Source organism: Anabrus simplex, chromosome 10, assembly GCF_040414725.1.
Source record: "Anabrus simplex isolate iqAnaSimp1 chromosome 10, ASM4041472v1, whole genome shotgun sequence".
Classification (NCBI taxonomy): Eukaryota; Metazoa; Arthropoda; class Insecta; order Orthoptera; family Tettigoniidae; genus Anabrus; species Anabrus simplex.
The window spans coordinates 51,512,613-51,534,566 of NC_090274.1; the positions used below are offsets into that span (position 1 = coordinate 51,512,613).

The window sequence follows — 21,954 nt, forward strand, 5'->3', positions numbered from 1 at the left end:
CTGGGATCATATGTACCAATTTATATTGTTAATGTAGGTCCACTTTCCAATTTATAAACTAATTTCCAAAAACATTGAACATGTGGAGGGAAAGACACCAACAGTATTACCTGTCAATGATTGGATATTTTATGAATTTTGGGAGAGTAATAGTAATTATTTGAGAGAACTGTGTCCAGTAGCAGTATTTGCTACTACAGAATAATTCAGAAGATCAGAGCAACATACAAAATCAACTAATAGTGTCAGGAATGAAAGTGTAAAGAACAGATTGAAATATTCTATGGGTGGAGCATCAGGTTGAGGTAGGCCTACACATTTTGGCCCTGGGATTTCATAAAACTGGTGGGGATGGACAGCATTACTTGCAGGGAATATGCATTCAATCCAACAATCATCTAATTCACTGTCACTATCCCTTTCATTAGCTTTGTCACGATAAATTTTGATATTGCACGAAATGTTATAAGCCCATTAGCCAATGGCATGGCTCCATCATTCTCTGGTGTGCTATCTGAAGGAAGACCCAGAACCATCATAATCATCACTTTGACTAAAATTACAGTCACTTACATTTTCAATACAACCCAATTTCTTCTCCCGAAATAGGCCTATGTGACGACATGCCTTATTGTGATAAATGTACTATATACAACTTTACGACCTAAATAAATTGCTATGTAACTATAACTACAGTAGAAATAATAATAAACTTAAGACATTACGATAAATAACTCAAATGCGTCAATTAGAACATAAAATGATTGAAAAAAATCACAACACGCAGACATAAACAAACAAGGAGGCTGCCATATTGGATCAGAGACGTCAAGCGTTCACAGATCATACACTCACAATTGACGAGTAAACTAGCAGAAATGAAGCTATGTCAGTGCCATCTAATGACATAAGAAGGAATTACAAACATTCTACCTTCTTTATACTTGATTTGTAGTGCAATCTAGCGCCTTACTGCATAACTACACCACTTATAAGAGGGTGCTGATCGAATCTGCATCCTGGCATTTTTCGAACAGAATGTAAGAGCCGATGCATCGGCATCTTGGCACTGTATGAGTTAAGTAAATAGCTCTGCTAAAATATGAAGTGACAGTTCTTGAACATGTGTGCACAATTTTAGCTCTTTGCTTCTCTATTTATAATTGTATTTCAAAATGGATCAATATGAAACTTGTCACTGGCATGTGGCAACAGGGAGGGGATTTTTTAGGATTATTGGAGCCTAAGTGATTACAATCATTGTCTTGCTTGATTGAAATAGGAAATAACAAATCAACTAGAGTGAGGCAGAAAGGCCTTCATAAACAACATTTCAGGCTTATTACAGTGCTATAGTATTTGGATGTCAATAATCAAAAGAAGTAAATTCGTAAAACTTGTTTACTTAACCCGCAAGGGGTCTTATGCCGAGTGTAACATCAGGAGTCGTGTACAGTTGTTTAAACCGAAAATCAATAAAACACCAAACGCTTAATAAATACGCTATTTATTGTTACAAAAATATAAGGTAATACCGGGTACTATTTAAACACAGACAATCTTTTTAACATAATAATTATAATAATGAGATTGCCTTTTGCTGATGAAATTAAAACCAAAGTTCTGTTCATGGAAAATACTTTTAAAATGGTGTTTAATTTCATTGAACACACATTTAGACAATGCTCCTTCTCTTTCTACTCAAAAGTGAATGAAAACTGTGCATTTTCCGCATTATAAATAGTTCTATGCCATGAGTCGCGTATGGTTGAATAGACTCGAGATGGATAACACGAGGAGTCACGTGTGAACGAAACAACTGGATAGCCAGCTTGTCACTCACTGAAGGAGTAGAGAGGAATAACAGTGGTGTGACAGAAGTGTGGACCAGTTCATTGAAAGGTACTGAGGGGGAGCAAGTATAATAAACAGTGTTCGTGGAAGGATTGATCGAAATAAACATAAATGGTTCAAACGACAGAATGCGACCCCTCACGGGTTAAGACAGTCTGTAAAACTAACCAATTTATCGACACAGTTATATGAAAGAAGCAGTGTTAATAACTGGCTTTCTCCAGCTCGACCTATGAGGAAAATGTGAGTGCACTCAGAAGAAAACAAAAGAAGAAATAGAAGAAGCACACCAACACTTATTATAAGTTCCTAGCTATAAGAGGCATTACACAAGAAGAGATTCTGAATGAAAATATTTATCATCCCATGTGACCTTGCATCAGTTAAACAATGAGTATAAGCAGTAGTATTCACACAAAATCCATGATTATGATTCATTCATTTCATTCATCACGACGGCCATCTCTGGACCATGTTTACACAATCTGCCTATCTATCATGCTGATACTCGTCAGACATATGACAGACTTTCTTTGCAACTCTGAGTGGTGGTAAATAAGCAAGGAATCCAGTCACAAATTGAAGAACATCATCTACAATCTTATCAGGCATGCATAGCTAAATCTACAAAGAGATGTCAAGGGATGATCCCCATTTTTTTTAAAAAAATCTGCTTTCAAATGCAGCAGTGCCTTCTTTTACTAGTGGTTTGGAGTTCCTTGGCATATTATAAGTGGCAGTTTTGGACCATAAATTTAACCTTCTACAGCTGTGATGAAGATCGAGCGCATTGTTTCATGTGGAATGAGAGGATTGTTAGGCAAGGTGCAATGATGTGGGATCATGCATGTACAAATTCATAATAAGCATAGAATCATCAGTTAAGCATCTGATCATGTATTCTAACACATGTGGAGACCAAATTTAAAACAGCTACATGTCTGTGATATGCTAGATTGTAGTGTTAAAAATCACAAAATGTAGAAAATATCAATCACAAATTTCGTATTTCAGGTCACATGCATGGATTGTGATAGTGACCATAGCCAAATCGAAAAGAAGATGTAGAAGAAATTCAAGAGACCCATTGAACATCCACATGACTCAGTAGTGCTGATTCAGCGCATGGGGAAAAAGCAAATAGTTCTGAATGACCGAATTGGCTTGGAATGATTTTAGGAGCTATTCTTCTTTCCTTAAAGAGGCTCTCTGACTATGAAAAATTAGTATCAGTGGAGAAAAGCTAAAATGGAAGAAAATCAATTGGCTGCATTATAAGGAAAGGAATCCAGGAATGGCCATGTATAAAACAACCCCCTACAGCAATCCCGACTTTAAAATAGTCAGGTTCAGCAGACTAGGAAAGGTAAATCACTGTCTCAGTGGAAAAGAAATTCTTTTGTCTCTCCCTCCTTACATTCTATCCATGTTTCACGTCTTCTACAGGGACTTAAAATCCAGTGTTAAAGTATGGAACAGCCCGGGATACAGTGGTCTCTCATGATGATGGCAATGATGTTGTGGTATGCAGTTGACACTATCACCTTGGCTGACAGAACTAAAGGTCTTCAGTATCTGGTAGTCAGAACCATAGGAGAAAGCAATTAACTTGCTCTCAAAATTAATACCAACAAGGCAAAGAACTCGTAACATAATCATTTTTGTGGACCTTTATGAGAACAAGTTGAACAAGTGTGGAAATTTTAGTACCTTGGCAGTTGAATTACTGAGATCCATGTACGAATAGAAATTGTTTGTGCTAGCTTTCTGAAAACAAGGAATCTACTGTGTGACAGAAACTTCAGCTTGGAGACGCATCACAAATTATATACAGTGCTTCGGTATCGCACTGAAGTGTGGACTCTGAAATGTAACAATATTAGGAGAAATGTGGGTTTTCCGATGGATGTTACAGATCTCATGGACTGAGTACATCTCCAATGCTGTTGTACTCAGGTTAATGATGAGAGAATGACTGTTGGTGTGTACAGTCAACCTTGGGCATGAAAAGTACAATCTACAAAAAAAGATCATGGAGAGTAAAATTGATAGATGTAGGGACTGCAATCAAAGGAAACACTCTTGGTTGAGGAACTTACAGGATTGGATAGGGCTAAATAGTAGGCTGATGAGGACAACTGAACATAATACAGACTTCGCTGTGCTTATGGCCAACCTTCAGTAATGGAGAAGGCACTACAAGAAGTGACATTTAATAGTTGTAATATGTTTGGTCTGGGACCATGCTCATTTAAGTTTGTAATAGGTGTATTGTTCGCTTGTGGCATGACCTTGCAAAAGTATCCAAATATAAAACAAACATTTGCTGACTTGACACTCTTTATCCACCCACCGATGAATTGAAAACCTGTATTAATTTGACTTAGCCAGCACCTATAACTTGGTCTATGCATCCGTCCTAGCTCCATAAACAGGTGTGGATGGCTTGCCACTAACATGTCAGAGAATTTATGCATTAAGATACTCTACTTCACAGAGTTATTGGCTCTGCGCCTTGGATAGCAAAGATAATCCACTTGCAATCCACTAAAGGTACTTGCAACCTGTGATGATTATGGTTTCAATTCATGTTTATTATTTTGAATATAAATATTTTCTTCATATTTCCTAGTCATATTTGCTCATTTGAATACAGTTCTTGCAGATTTTTGTTATCATTTAATATTATTAGTTATTTGTATTGCTGAAAGTAAAAGATCAATATGACTAACAAGCTGTTCTGAAAGCCACAGAGAGCAACTTTTTATGTTTACAACATTGTTGAAGTTAAGTCTATAATGCAAAGAGGATACATGAGCTCACCGGACAGAAAAATAGTCACCCTAGTGCGCACGCATAGATGGACCATTAGGCTTGTACAGATGGCGCAGTGAGTCTCATGCTCAACTGCTCGCACACTGCCTCTATGTGAGTATAAGGCAGTAGCAATCAGTGAGACATTGATGTTTCATGCAGACTTCAACATGGGTAGATTTAAGGATGTGATAGAGTGGCAAAAAGGGTCAATCGTGTTTGGCCGTGTCCATGGCCATACGGTGCATGAAGTTGCTGGATTTGTTAGTGTTTCGCAGCGGTCTCTTCAACATGTCTATAAGCAATGGTGTACTACACGTGGTCACAAAAACAAAGTCAGAACTGTGGGCTGAAAAATATCTTGACTGAGAGGGAATGGAGATGTGTTTCATGGCTTGCGAATGTAAATCCCTTCCAAACCTGACGGAAATTGCTAGTCAGTGAATGAAGGTCCATCCCAACCTATTAACAAGAGAACATTGTGATGGAAACTGCATGCAATGACCATTTTTAGTCAGTCACCTCACAAGAGGCCATTGCTCACATAGGCACATTAATCTCACCTCACAAGAGGCCATTGCTCACATAGGCACATTAATCTCTATGTCTCAGTGGGTTAGAAATCATCAAATGTGGACAGTAGCTGACTAGCGGAATATAATGTGGTCTGACGAGCCACGTTTTTGTCTATATTCCAATGACGCACATCATCAAGGGCACCGAAGGCCAGATGAAGCATTTCATCCTGTAATGTATGCAAGGTCGGGTTCAAGCTGGAGGTGGGGTCTCTGATGTTATGGGAGTGTTTTTCATATCATGGATTGGGCCCGCTCACTGAGGTGATCACTAACATGAACCAGCACGTTTATTTTAAAATTCTGATTGATTAGATGTTGCCTTTCAGTCAACATCTGCATAATGAGTATGCTATTGATAACCCTATTTTTCAAGAAAACAACAGCAAAGTTCATCAGGCTGAACGCATATGTGACTGGTTTTATGAACACTGCCCCACTCTATTGCATCTAGATTTGCCTACAAAATTATCTGGCTTGAACCCCATTGAAAATCTGTGGGACATGTTGGAACAGCAGGTAAAACGCAGACATCAAGCATCCCCACAATTTGGTAGAATTGTGAAATCCAGTCCTCAGCAAGAGGCTTAACCTTGATGCGACGTACCTGCACAACATTGTGGACTCACTTCCTAATGGAATCCAGGTGACTATCAAGTCCAGGGGCAGAGTTACACATTATTAATTTATGCTTGTTATTTCTCCAGGAATGACTAAGTTTTTGTCCAGTGAGCTTATTTTAGCTCCCCAAAATCTTGGACCAATGACCTGAATGTCCAGGACTTCTTAAACATAAATAATCATCCTCCTCAGATTTTTAGCAGTGTTTTAATTAATTTGTGCAAGATGATACCAAGCAAACATAATAAATATTATTTCTCCCACAGGATGTGAGGACAGAATCAAAGGATGAAGCGTGCAATATCCTGGTAGATACCTTACAAGAGTAAGTGAATATTATAGTAAAATTGTGAAGCATATAGATAAAAGACAATGGATAGACATGTTATGTTGTTAACACGTTAGCAGCTGATGACGACAAGTCCATCATGACTCCACTTTTTTAGTGCCAATGTTGACATGTGCGTCACACTCTGCACCAAATATTTAAAGCTCATCTTTCTACCAGTACCAATTTAAACAAGTGGACCTCTTACTTATGCATTGTTGAGCTGTTATTAAACATAATCTCCATCTGGTCATCAGATCAATTGTTAGTTTTTATCTCTGTAGCCATACAATTTGGCATTCTTTCCTGCAATGTCAGTACAGAGTAGTGAGGTTGCAGGCCTTCTGAGTGGAAGAAACATGTCTTGTAGGCTCCCAAAATCTATCAGTACACTTACAGAAACACATTTTGCCAGTAAATTTGTAGCTAAGGAAAATAAGCGTACATTGTGGAAGTTGTGCAAACAGTGTTATGAATAGGGGTGGTGGAGAGAGCATGTTCTATTGCAGCGAGGGTCTAGGACGACTAGGCTTGTGTCCAGAGCAATACAGCATGGAATTCCACAAGACAGAATTGGCTCCAAACAATGCCATGTCTAGCTGTGTTTGTTGTAAAGCACTATCATAGGCTGATATGTACCTTGTTCAGTGCTTGGTCACACAGTAATGGCCTATTAAGAATTTTGTTACACACCGTTTGTGTGAGAAAAGTTCAATAATGAATTTATATGTAGTAAAAAAGTTACTGAATATCTACAGTCCAACAAAACGTTCTTTCCTTTGTTTCACTTGGTTATCTTTCATGACACATATGCTGCACCAAAGAGCACCGGATGAGAAAAGCACATTAGTGCTGCTGACGCACTCTGTCATGACCATGTCATGGCTCCTATGCATAAAAATATTATTGAAATACTTCAAATGATAATCTAAAATACACAAGGAGACAGAACTGAACTCCGATCAGCAAGAAAATTATTGCGGTATGGTGGGAAGTGTTATCGATATCCAAGCAGCGGTGAATGTGTTAAACACAGTATTGAGCTTAAAATTAACTCAGGAGAGGTCACATTCACTCTGTGAACTTGAGAGGTCACACTTTATTTCTCTGACAGGGTTATTTCAAATAAAGCATTACCGTACTGCTTTTTTTTTTTACTATTGTGAAATTTTTTTGTTCTGGGATGGATTTTTAATATTTACATGCAAGTTAACTTATTAACTACTTGTTATGATATTTATAGCAATATTTGTACTAACTGTATTTTATACTCTATGGGCACTTCTGTTCTTCACATGCCTACTCTTTCACCTTAGTCATCACCTTTCCCTACACATATGTAACATAAGTTGAAATGTGCATACCTTGTCAATGTATGGGTTACTTGCTGCACTGTCTTGGTCCTGCTGTGTTTGTGTTATAGTAGGCACAATGGCCAGGCCCAGTTTCCATCATCATTGTTACAGTCTGTTCACTTTCCAACCCTGATGGCTCCTGTTTGCTGCATTGTTGTAGGATGCTTTATGTACTTCATCTCCCTGGATAAACAAGAATTTTTTTTTTTCATTTTCTGACTTGTTCAGCTCTAAGCACTTGGCTTCAGTTGAATTTTTCGTTCCCTGGGCTCTGTAAAAAAATGTTTATTCTATCCTCCTCATTGGGATCCATCATAAAAGGGGAAATTCAGCACGTTGCATGCAGTGCTAAACACAAAGTCTGAAATACGAGGTATATGCATAAGTCTTTTCCGGTTTCACTAAGAGATGGTGCCAGCAAACAGTACGCAGCATATGAATAAGACATATACATCAGTTTGTTCACCTGATATAAACCTACCAACGTGCACAAGTTGTCTGCCAAACACAAGCATCTATGTTGTATCGTTCAGTGATCATGTCGATGTTTGTGCCTTAAGAGGTACCTTTGTGGCATGCATTGCTTTTCATATTTAATCAATAGGCTATGGAAAGTCATCATTTGTTGGTAGAAACATATGGTGAATGCGCTTCATTGATTAGAACATGTGAAACATGGTTTCAACAACTTAAATATGTTGATATCCATGTGAAATACAGTGCACTCTGGTAGACCACAAAGGTGCAAAGATGAGCAATTGCCAGCATTACTGGATGATAGCATAACCCAAACTGAATGCTACCACCAACGAATGAATAATTTAAATCACGCATTGATCAAAAGATGACTGGAATGGGCCAGAAGGCAAAGTTATTTTGTTACACAACAATGCTCCGTCTCACACAGCAAAACCAGTGAGACACCTTGAAATCGCCTGGATGGAACGTCCTTCCGCACCCGCTGTACTGCCCTGACCTGGTGCCATCTAACATTCGCCTCTTCACATCAATGAGCCATGCGCTTGCAGAGCAGCACTTCAGAAATTTCGAGGAAGTTGAAAAATGGCTCAACGAATGGTCTGCCATAAAAGACAAACTGTTTTATTGGCATGGTATTCATAAGTTACCTTTAGGATGGGCAAAGTGTGTAGAAGCCGTTGGACAGTATTTTGTATAAACAGGAAATGAATTTCCCTTAAAAATTTTGCATTTTCTTTACCAAAAACTGCCAAAAATTTACACATACACCTGGTAATTTGTTGTACTTGAAGCCATTTCTTTTATGTTAATTATCTTAATTAAAAATCTATGCGTCTATGATAGGTTGCAGTTGCACTGCTTGCTGCGGAAACTCATTTCTATTGTACTGTGGCATGGTGAAGGGTAATACCTCATATACATACATTACAGAGTGCAGTTAAGAGGACAGTGGCCAAATATTAATTAATCTTTAAAGGTTAAAACACATGTGGGTGGAATGTTAAGTAGAAAGAAATAACAACAAAGGGACTTTTATCTTGAAATCTTGAGAATAATTCACGGAGAGCAATAATAGGACAATACATCTGACAGTGAAATATGTGTTTCAACAATAACATTTGAATTCCACAGCCAATCTACATTCACAAAAATGCTAAAGGTTTAAATATAAATACTTGAATGAATTACTATAACAACATCGTCAACAAAATAAATCATGAAAGTAAAGATTTATATAAAATTTAAGTAGAATCCTTATGGAATTATTCTGTATCTTTCAAATTTGTCACAGTATTTGATTTCCATTTATGTAAGATTGCATGATTATTCATGAAGGAGAGTAATAGTTAAGTTGACATGTAAAAATATCAGTGCTGCCCTAAATAAGTGGAATCACTGTAAGGTCACAAAAGAATATATACACAGAAGTAAATGTCAGCAGCATAAAACTTTAAAAAAGAAACTAACAAGTGGAAGAGATGGACATGGAAATCACACCTGCTATGTACTACCATATTTGAAGATACTATTTTCATATATCTCGTACAATACATAATGTTGATCTAAAATCACACAAAAAAGTTTTAGATGATCTAATCTGTTCTCTGATATTTACTTGAAAAAAAAAGGATGTAACTACAGCTTCTAATTCTAGTACATAAATAAGAATGTTGAGAGAATACGCTCAAATTAGTATTTATATCTAAAGACATTCAAGACAGTGGATTATGGGTCTGTTTCAACTGGGGTTGGATCAAATAACATGGGCTATATAATGACATCACAGAACTTAAAAAATCGTATCGAAGGACACTCATTGCAGTTTATTCTCGAAGATTTAATGCTATAATTGTGTTCAGATTTCAAATATTACCTTAGTTGTATACTTCATGAAGGCACTATTCAAATACTAATTCCCTTATCATTGAAGGTGAGCTAGCACAATTCCCACACATAAACATACAATATCTCATAATATATCATTTCAGCCTGAATATTAAAAAAATTGCATCCTATAGAAATATTTATTATGCAGTGTCTACTTATAAATCCATCTATATAACCTACTAGAGCTCAACTTGGCATAATGTTGTGTAGAATACCGTACAATACAGCTATATTAAAAATTTCTATTATTAACGTATCATCGTCACAATGAATATGGAAATTCATCTCAAAGGACATGAAGTGAATCTTAATGGCATTTTATTATAATCAAGTCTAAAATATTACCAGTTCCACTAACTGCTTTTACAGTTTCTGGAGAAATCAGGGTGCCAGAACGTAGTCCCGCAGGAGTTCTTTTACGTGCCAGTAACTCTACCAACATGAGGCTGACATATTTGAGCACCTTCAAATACTATTGGACTGAGCCAGGATCGAACATGCCACATTGGGGTCAGAAGGCCAGCACCTCAACCATCTGAGCCTCGCAGCCCAGCAAAATAATACCATTCTGCTGCAATATCTACATAATAATTTCCTTTCGGAAGATATAAGTCTTTCCAGAATTATCTGTGTTATCAATTCCAATATTTGTATGATTTTTAGAAGAACTATTTCCCCAGAATTGCCGGCCCCATGGTGTAGGGGTAGCGTGCCTGCCTCTTACCCGGAGGCCCCGGGTTCGATTCCCGGCCAGATCAGGGATTTTTACCTGGACCTGAGGGCTGGTTCGAGGTCCACTCAGCCTACGTGATTAGAATTGAGGAGCTACCTGACGGTGAGATGGCGGCCCCAATCTAGAAAGCCAAGAATAACGGCCAAAAGGAATCGTCGTGCTGACCACACGACACTTTGTAATTTGCAGGCCTTCAGGCTTTGCAGCGGTCGCTTGGTAGGCCAAGGCCCTTCAAGGGATGTAGTGCCATGGGGTTTGGTTTGGTTTGTTTATTTCCCCAGAATTCTAGTAAAATTATCTGCATGAAACTATTGTCAATCCTAACGATGAAATATCATTTACCACCCTGAAGATCCTTTTATTTCCATCAGATTTCATGTAAGTATGTCATTCTGCCTTTGCTGACTTCAAGTTATGAAAAGTAATAAACACACTTCTTCATGTTTATGTGAAAATTATTTAGAGATTGTTGTTCGAACCTTACTGCTTTTATTTTTACATCATATGTAGATGTATTCAGATGTCACAGTATACCTTTTCTTGTTTATGTTTATTGTGTTATCTGCAAGGATAAACTCTTAAAGACTCACTGCCAGTAAATTCTTGGTCTAGCAAGTTCTCACATTTTTCTCTGTTTCAATTTCAAATTAACCTACTTTTTTCTGAACTATGTATTTCTAATTCATGTATTTCTTGTTCATTCAGTTAACTTATCCTTTGCATTGTATACTGATCTCCCACTCCTCTTTTATTATCAATTTTCAATTTGTTACCTTTGTTGAAATACTTTTATGTTTGTTGACAAATATATTGTTAATTAATACATATTACATAGAGATGATTGGTTATATGTTACCCCATATAGCTAAACATTATTTTCAACACTCCTGAAAAATACAAACTAAAATATTTAATTTAATCTACATAAAAAAATTTAAACAATATAATGGACTTATCATAATGTTGACATAACACTGTTAGTTGGATGTTGATTAACGATTGATCATCCTGAGGACCGTCCCAAATTGGTGTTGTACACCATGGTTGTATACACCTCGTATGGGTCATCCAAATGTTTAGATTATATTGCATTGTCTTAGCACTAAAACTTTTGAATAACTTATTTGCACTGTATCAAACATGAAATTAAAATAACATTGCAATTTTTAACTAGTGATACTTAGCTAATAATATACACATTGGAATACAATAGACCAATATTGATCTACTAGAATCGTTTAACATTTATATGAAGTCTTTCAGCATAATTTGCATTCCATGGCAACATTCATTAGCATTTGAATTCACACAACTTGTAGCTCAATAAGTATTTAGTCAAGTCTGTAAGTGATGAGTGTAGGTTATGCCACAGGTAACAATACATCAGATGGTGGCCAAACAAACGATTGTCAGAAAAGATGGCAAAAGATAAACAGGCAGCCTTAGTTCACAAGTGCTTTTACACTATGCCAAGCATCCCACAACAAAATTAGAGTAGGATTTCTGCTGTAGGCTTCTTCATGTGTGTGGTAATACCATTGCTATGATATACAGATTTCTGACATATCAGAATGTTTACATGTTCTCAAAATGGTTCAGTCTTTAACAGAATGTTTCAAATGGTAATTAAGATTGTTTATATTTATTATCGGTACCACAGCTGATATCAACTTGCTGTCCCATAATCCAGCACTCATTCCAGATTAATTTCCAAACTAATGGTTCTAGCTTTTACAATTCGTTAAAATTTTGAAATATTCTTTTGCTTTATAATTCACCACACAAATTACTTGTCTCAATTGCATTTTTTCTTCTTTATTTGTGAAAGTAAGAGTTGTATAAAGCTTCGAAATAATGATGCATGAAGTTGAGTAAATTTTGTCACGAAATAATGCATTTTTAATTTTTTTTTTGCTATTGGCTTTATGTCGCACCTACACAGTTATGTCTTATGGCGACGATTTGGACAGAAAAGGGCTAGGACTGGATAGGACATGGCCGTGGCCTTAATTAAGGTACAGCCCCAGCATTTCCCTGGTGTGAAAATGGGAAACCACAGAAAAACATCTTCAGGGTTGCCGACAGTGGGGTTCGAACCTACTATCTCCCGAATGCTGGATACTGGCCACACTTAAGTGACTGCACCTATTCTCTTGGCTATACAATCAAATTCTCCTCATAATATAATTATCAGCTGTCTTCCTGGACCTGATAATGACATGTAAAAGAGTTTAAAATAATACAGACAATAACTAAATAATCCTGATAGACGTACTCACTGTTTATTAGTGATCCTAAGTATTATCAATAAATTTTCCTTCACATCTCTCAGAGAAATAATGTCTATCATATCAAGCCAAACATGCATTTGTCAGTTTAAGCCCGAACTCACACAAGCCACTTTTGCATAGTTCCTGTGAAGTGCAATCAAGTTTTCTGTGTGTTTCAGAGTGGAGAATCCTGCAGTAGAGACCGGAGCAAAGAGGAATTCGACTGAACATTGCCATAAGACATCCACTAGAAGGAGTGACCTAAGACATATGCAAGAGAGGCCGAACCATTGTACAATATGCAGTATTAGTTTTACAAGTTATGGTCATCTTAGAATCCACCTATTAACTCATTCCAAGAAGAGAACATTCCTATGTTCCATTTGTGGAATCAAATTCAGGGGCTTGCAGTTCCTAGCAAGACATCAAGAGGATATACATCCTAATAGGATGCTCCACGTGTGTTCAATTTGTAGAATGACTTTCAAAACTTTATTCCACTTAAAAAAACATGAAAAGAGTCATGCTAATCAAGGACCATTTCCCTGTTTGTTTTGTTGGAAATTGCTTAAAAATCCATACACCTTAAAAAAACATGAGGAGAAATTACACACATGTTCCACTTGTGGTACAGTATTTTGGAATACAGGAGAACTGAAAAAACATATAGTAGCACATAATGATGAAAAATTGTACCCATGCACTGTCTGAGACCGTTTGCATATAAAATCAGCCTTACGGAACATTGTGTTATGAACATCAACTGGAATTACTTTGGCACGGAATAGTGTAAATTTTTTGCCTGTGATCACTGTATTAGTTGTTTTTAGACCTTTATGATTAATTTTTGCACTGTTTTGCTAATTGGCTGATGATGAAACTTCAGATGTGTTGAAACGGGTCCCAAATGAAGAGGTTGTAACCTCTATTTGGTTCAACTTAAGAACGGAGTACTGAAAGGTGGATCCTTCCTTCTATTTAATATTGTATACATAAATTGAAACCTTAAAAGTTCCAACCAACATGAATGTGGACATGGGCAGAGTAAAAAAAGATTATCTCAACATGAATCCGATCATGGTGGCTCAATATCCATGATACTACATCAGTGATCATGGGAACACAGAACTGGACAACTTACTCCACAATGGCTGCTTCCCTAAATAAGGCACGTCGTCTCTTTTCCACATTGACTAGAATATGTAAATTATGTACTGATGTATTTTGAACACTTACTTATGAGATAAACCTCCATTGTTCTCACTCTCTTCATCGGGAGCTTCTTCCATCTCATCCTAAGGAAAATAAAGAATATGTTTGTTCAATTATACCTCACATCTAATAGATCATCAGGGAGTTCTTTGTAAGGGACGGGATCTAGAGGTTGACCAGCAAGAAGATGGCTCATTCAAATAATAAGGACCTGGAAAGAAGAAATGTGATTCAGATCCATCTGGTGTTGTCAGCAGCTGAGAATGGAAATGTTTTATTGACAATGTTGCCATGCATTAATGACAACAGGTCTCAGTAAAAATTACACCATTTAGTTCAATCATATTATCTTTTGCATTCTACACCTGAGGAAGTAGTCCCAACTTTAAGATCTTGTACATTGCAGGATTCACAAAATTATGAATTGTGTGTTTCATGGCTAGAAAGTAATAAAAGTGTGGACTTTGAAATACCACCTGGGTTCAAGTTAACTGAAGCATTAGACAGAGATAAGCTTATGTTATCCTACCAGCTACCTTTAATCACAATTTGTTTTGTATAGTTTTAGCTTGCTGGAATCAGCTGGGACTTCTGAAGAAACTGATCAGTTATCTGAAAGACTGAAATGTTAGAATGATGCTAGATTCTGCAGAATCTTGTTTGTATTCATGTCAAGTTGGAGTAAATTTGTGAGTATTAGTAAATGAGGCTGCAAGGTAACTACGCTGAATAAATTTTTAAAAACGGAGAATGGTGAAACATGATGCATTGTTGACAGAAAACTAAAATTTAAAATAGCTTATTATTTTGCTCGAGATTGAAAATAAATATATGTACTGTACATTTATATTTATAAGTTAAAATTTCATTTTTGTTCCGTATTGAAGCGCAATTATAAGAAATAAACTGACAAGAGGGTCCAACTTTTCAATACAATATATCAAGCAAATAATATTACATCAGTCTTAGGACTAGTTTCAGCCACTTAGTGGCCATCTTCAGCCAAATAAAATTAGACAGATTATGTGACAGCTAAAACATATGTACTTCAGGCAAAGACAATGTTGCAGAAATAACATTGCCTGCTTCCTACAACAAGTCAGTGCTTGTTCCCTATCCACTCCATTGTTTACATGGCTTGCCTGTTTCCTCCAGCAAGTCAGTGCTTGTTCTACATCAGACATTAGAGATTTACTTCCTTGCCCAAGGTTCTAAGTCAACTTAAAGACATCATATTATTAAAAGATCATAACCATAATTTTTGTTATTATATGTATTTTAATGCTATAATTATTCTTGCAACATTGTCTTTGGTATATGTATATAAGTTATCACAAAATCTGTTTAATTTTATTTGGCTGAAGATAGCCACAACATTCCTGAAACTGAGCCCCAAGACTGATGTAATATTATTTACTTGATATAATGTATTGAAATGTATGTATGTCAATTTATTTATTATGTACAGTTATATGAAATAACATTATTGTTTTTCAGTATGCATTCTGACTCTGACCAGATTATATTGTCAAGAAATGAATAATATTCATGTTTCACATCTAAGCTAGTAAAAATATCTCTTAATATATGGCAATATTTCAAACTTTCTGAGGGTACGATTTTGAATCCACTCTCATTTCTTCTTTGATTTTAGGTGCACCTTTCTCGTGAGTTGTAGTGACTTTCACATACGATCAATGGCAGTGATGTGTTTGCCAATTTTGAATATTCATTTATTGTGGTCTCCAAACCTTCTATCCCCCTCTCAGGGACACACAAATTGTAGTGCACTCATTTTAAACTACATTACTCTGGAAACACGAACAAGCAAAGAGAGCAAAAATAATGTTATTTCACTATGAGAGCAAGAAAGTGGAAAACTGAGGTAACTAGGTGAGATTCCTTATGTGTTATGAAAGTGTACCTAATGAATTAAAGTTAACTATCCATATCAATATTATTTTTCACTAATAGAAAAAGAATTGTATCTGATTAAAATAAAAAATATATTTCTTAAAGGTCTTCCTATGGAATGTATTATGGCAAGAGAGAAAGGTTATATCTGTCCATTACAGTGATATCTTATAAACTCTGAAATGCTTAGATGTTCATTTCCCCTGCCTTTCCCATATTGAAATTTCTTTAGTCACATGCTTTTGCTATTCTTTTTGGAAAATGATATTACGACCAACAAGATAACATTTAAAGATTCATAATATAACTGATCAGATAAAATGCACAAGTTAATGTCACAGTATGTGAAGCCTCATATTGTTATTCAGATGAAAGCAGATGATACTAATGATCAGGGTTCAGATTCAAGCTTATTAGCATATTTTTTGCTGAAAGAAGCCTTTTAGTGGTATTTTCATCCCTCTGGGACCAAAGAATTTAAATTTATCAAGCATATAAATGCACAAAATCTCAGTTTTCAGAATAGAAGCATATGAATGCATATTCTTCTGGTTTTTGTCTAAATAGTTTGTTTTTCTTCTAATTCCCCCCACCCCCGAATTCGGTCCCTGATAATCCTTAAGGTTCAAAAACAGAAATAATTATTGAAAAGTGGGTTTTTAACCTTTAGTGAGGTCATTCATACACCCTAATTGGCCTCTGTCAAATTAGACTGTGACTCGTCAGATAAGCTCTGGAAGCCCCAAGCATCCTTTCACTTTGCAATGCGAGGTATTTTAGTGGTATGCCTATTTTGGGAACTGGTATTGTTTAGGTGGCTTTTCCCATGAAGTGGTGGAAGATCCGACCCAGTCAAGTGAAGTTTCTTCATTCTATTCTCAGTTCGTAATCGTATCCATACGTACCTATCGAGTTCTTGTGATTTCTAAGTATGCAATGCTTAAAGTTAAAGTTTACTCCCACAATGTGCAAAGGAAGACCCTGACTCATTTTCTACTGACGGGAAAATTCTTTTCTGCAAAATGTGCGAAAAAGAAATAAGTTCTTATTGACATTTTCACATCTACATTCTTAAAGGTATTACTGGTCAAACAGTGAAATTTTAAGTAAGCCATATGTGCAGCATACAGTGCCAACCTACTAGGTACGTAGAGTGAAGTCTAAGAATTCAGAGTGTAGACCCGTTAGATCCTCAGATTTTACATTTGCGAGGCGGAAATTGACATTTGGATTCGCTGGTTTTCATGGGATCATTGAGAGGATGTATTTCTACTGCAATATTTGAAAATGATTTCATAGTAAACAGTGCTTTAGTTTTGTTCGTTCAATGTATTTTTTCTCATTTATGCATACCTACCTATTTATTTTCAGATCAGGATTTCGAAGGGTTTTCAATTTTCCAAACATAAAGCCACGAGTGGGCACTAAGCAAAAGTTGAAGAATTTAAAAGAAGGAAATCAAAGAAATAAGTGCTGATACAACTTTGTTCAATCAGCAACAGCACTCGGACGAGTTCTCTTCCAGAGTTTGTAGGGTGTTCTTAAATGCCAACATACCCCTCCACAAGGTCGAACATGCTGAGATTAGAGCTCTCTTCAAGGATTTTTCAGGAAGAGAGTTGCCTCATGAGTCGACCCTACATAAAAATTACATTCCTTGAAAGTATGAAAAGATATGAATTCTTGCGCGATTGCCGTATTCCGCATTCTCATTTAAACAATTTAGAAGTAATTTTAACATGGATCTGGCTGGCTCTGTCGTAATGAAGGTAATCTCAATAATACCTTCATTTCATGAAGAATATTCATTCAGGTACTTTTTTCACCAGGTTCTGCACACAATCAGGGACGACATCAGAAGCCACCCAATTCAGTTACCTATCAACGAGACTACAGACAGTTATGGAAGATACATGGCCAATGTTATTGTTGGAAAACTCAGTCCCAGTGAACCAGGGAAGGGCCACCTAATTCTGTGCAGGCAGGTAGATGTGACAAACCATGGTACCATTGTGCAAACAGTACAAGCAACTCTGTTAATTTTGTTAATTTATTTTTCAAGAGTTTTGCCAAAGAAAAATAAGTTCAGTCTGGCTATAATTTCAATGCATTCTACATATGGTCAGTGAAGACTCTGATATTTCTGATAGTTAAATATCTTTTACAGTTTTACAACATGTCAGAATCCCATTAACTGAACGGTTCACCCTTCATTTTATGCATTCCTCTTTCTGGCTTGCTGTGGCCAACCTTTTCAGATGAGGAGGTTAACAAAGTACTTGCATTGGTGACTGATGCTGCTCCCTACATGATTAAGGCTGGGAAGAGCCTCAAGCTTCTCTACCCAAAGATGCTACATGTTACTTGTCTTGAGCATGCAATGCACAGAGTTGCTGAGGAGCTGTGCGAAAAATCATCCAGCATCAACAGCGTCATTTCTTCAGTGAAGAAAATTTTTGTCCAGGCTCCTTCTCGCATCCGTGCCTTCAAGATGATGCATCCAGATCTCCCTTTACACCCCGAGCCCATATTGACACAACTGGGAACTTGGATCTTGGCTGCCTTGTATTATGGTGAAAATCATAGGGCTATTGAAGAGGTAAGACTATTTGAAATGTTCATAATCTTCTCATTTTCGAGGTTTTCTCTATCATTATTTTCATACCTTGTATGTTTACTCCATCATACGGCACCTAATTTTGTAATTTTCTCAGTTATTCTCCTTGGCTAATGTTTTTCAATTATATTTTTTCCAGGTGATCAATACTTTTGATGAGGCGGACAGCAAGTACATCATGAAAGCTAAGGCAGCCTTTAAAATGAAGGGCTTGATGCCATCCTTGACTTTCATAAAAGCCTATATGAGCGTCATTCCTGAGACCATCCTAAAGTTGGAATCGCGAGGGATGGAGTTGGTTGAAGTGGTCACTACAATACAAGAAGTCATCCAAGAAGCCGACTCATGGCCGGGAGAGACTGGGAAAACCGTGAAACAAAAGTTGGAATTCATGCTGTCTCAAAAGCCCGGTTGGAGTGCAGCGTTGGACTTGGAAAGGCTGCTGCATGGTGAGTCTGCACCATCAGAGGATTTTCTGCAAAAGAAGCAGCATCATTCAAGTATTTACCTCTTGTGTCAGTTGACGTTGAAAGATCATTCTCATCATTGAAAATTTTATTCACTGATTTAAGAAAATCTATCAAAACTGAAAAAATAGGAAAAAATCTTGTTGTACAGACCACTGCTGATCTACTTCATTGACTCGCCTAATTCTGAACATTTTGTAAATGAACCTTTAAACTGTAACTTTTATAAGAAAACTTCTCATATATATATATATATATACTCGAAACTCGAATGCGAGTATATCGCAGTGTATCATACATACAATTAGAAAATAAAGCTTGTATATAAAGATATGTTATTGCTTACTTCGTTTCACTTTCCTTTCTATAGTTTTCAACAGTGTTTTTCGAGCATATTCTGCATATTTAACTGCATACAATTGGTTCCCGAGCATATCTATGGAGCATATAATGGGTTTTTCTAGCATATCTATTGAGCATATAACACATGGTTTTCAAGCATATCTGGGGATTTTATCAAGCGTATCGATCCAAACCCTACTAATGATTGACTAAAGCTCAGCAGTTAGACTTGATTGCCTTTTTTTCTTTGCCTCAGGTGTAACACTGGTATTTCCACTTCATAACAGGCCTAAAGACCATGAATACTTTAACATCATTCTCCTCATACACAAAGATATCTCTCTTACCAGGTGCAGTTAAGAAAGTCTCCTATCATAATACATAACAGGAAGAAATCCACATTTCATGAACATGGACAAAACAGTCATCTCGGTACCACACAACTTCATGTGTGTAAGTAAGAAATTTCCTGGTGTCTACTTTTGACTATGAAACTAGTCAGCTTTAAAAAGTAAGGACCTAATACAGAAACTGTACAGATCTGTTCCATAAATGGGTATGATGACTGTGAAATTGTCCAACAGACTATCCAATACCTGGGTGTAAAATGTCTTCTGCAAGAGGTATTTTCAAAGATTTCTGAAAACAACTCCAGCAGTTAAGACATAAGAGAACAGAATTTTAAACTGTGGCATACACACCCTGTCTGTCTGTTAGGTCATCAGCCCGGAGGCTGGTTGGATCCTCAAATAGCACCACCAAAGGCTATGCAGTTATGGGGAAACTGCAAAAACTAATGGCAGAGCCCAAATGAGATGTACTAGGCAAGATAAGGAGTGAGGTAGTTTGCCATTGCTTTCCTCACTGGACCAGAAGGTGCCACTGCAGCACGACTGATCCTATGAGCAACACCTTTCATAATATTCAGACACTAGTTGTGCTCCAAATGTCATTACTCAGCACCACCCATACCCCAGCAGCTTCCATATTGTTGCAGCCATGGATGAGACTGGGACTTCGGTGGAAGCTACACTGTGCCAAGAGACGGATACAAAATACTGCATCCATCAAAAAATGGCAACAGGCGGAATACACACCATATGCTAAGTAATTAAAAATATCTAGCAACATGCCCCTTAAAAAAATACATACTGCAAACTCCTAGCATATGCACAACCAGCTTACAAAGCCATTTTAATTCTATTTATTCCATAGCTTAATGGCTGTTCTGTATTGTACATCTGCCTATTCAAACCGTCTGTTTCAGTAATTCCATGAATGTTCAACAAATCACTTTAAATAATGAATGGTGCCATTACAGATGAGCCATATCAGCATTATATAGAAGGGTCTGCATGATAAATGGGCAAATTTTTGTTCTCAACAAAGTTGTCCCCTTCAAAACACCAAAAGCACAAACAAAACAGGAACCAAATGCTTCAGCCCTGATAGGCCTTGGCCTATCAAGCAACCGCTTCTCAGCCTGAAGGCCTGTAGATTATGAGGTGATATATTATCGGTGCCATTATTCCTAGTTTACTACAATGAAATGCTGTCAAAATTTGGATAGACAATACTGTTCCATAGTGGGAGAGCATTGGAATACTTAAAAGTGACCAGGCGACCTTGATGGCAATGATAATCAGAGGAGAAAAGAAGGATGTCTGAACTTTCAAGCAATGAGATATCAGCAAAAGGAAAGGAAGAGCTATGGAGGGCAGAAAGTGCTATTTGCTTAACGTTGCACCGACACTGATATGTCTTACGGCGATGATGGGATAGGAAAGGCCTAAGAGGTGGAAGGAAGCGGCCGTGGCCTTAGTTAAGGTACATCCCCGGCATTTGCCTGGTGTGAAAATGGGAAACCACGGAAAACCATCTTCAGGGCTGCCGACAGTGGGGCTTGAACCCACTATCTCCCGATTACTGGATAGTGGCCACAATTAAGCGACTGCAGCTATTGAGCTCGGTGGCAGAAAATGCTCGACTCTCAAGGAATCCCAAATTTAATAGCGTTGTCTCTGGAAGTAAACAAGACTTTACTTTGTTAGGAGGGATAGGGAAGTTGAATGTGCAGAGTGTGGAATAAGTAGGTGCAAAGCAGTTCCATATTCAGCTGGAACTCACTAGTCTCCACCACACACTCACAAGATACAAATAATAAGGGAGACATATAGTAGAAATTAAAATGAAATTATTGCCCTAAGACCTATCTGTGCTGGTGCAACATAAAGCAACTTGTAAATAAAATATTTAAAAAACAATGATCCATTAATTCAAGTTCAGGTGCACTGTTATTCTAATGTAATTATTGGTAGTTATGTTAAGAAAGGAACTCTGCTAAAAATATTATGTTGTTCAATTGCCTAGGTCCTATTCAAAACTCTAAATGAGCGTGGATTAATTAATAGGAAACAACATACCCCCATCAAAAGAAGGTTTGTTGACCAATTTTGTATCAAACCCCTCTGAACTTGGATCAGCA

At 37.0% G+C, this 21,954-nt stretch overlaps 1 protein-coding gene across 1 annotated transcript in view; it reads left to right on the top strand.

The window, feature by feature from the left end:
• The window catches only part of LOC136881804 (uncharacterized), a 57,712-nt gene extending 44,428 nt beyond the window's left edge, over nucleotides 1-13,284 (top strand). Inside the window, exon 9 of the mRNA XM_068229556.1 lies at nucleotides 13,097-13,284. Within this exon, the coding sequence (XP_068085657.1) occupies nucleotides 13,097-13,144 (48 nt within the window). The 3' untranslated portion in view covers nucleotides 13,145-13,284. The remainder of the gene's footprint in view (nucleotides 1-13,096) is intronic.
• The last annotated feature ends 8,670 nt before the right edge of the window (nucleotides 13,285-21,954 follow it).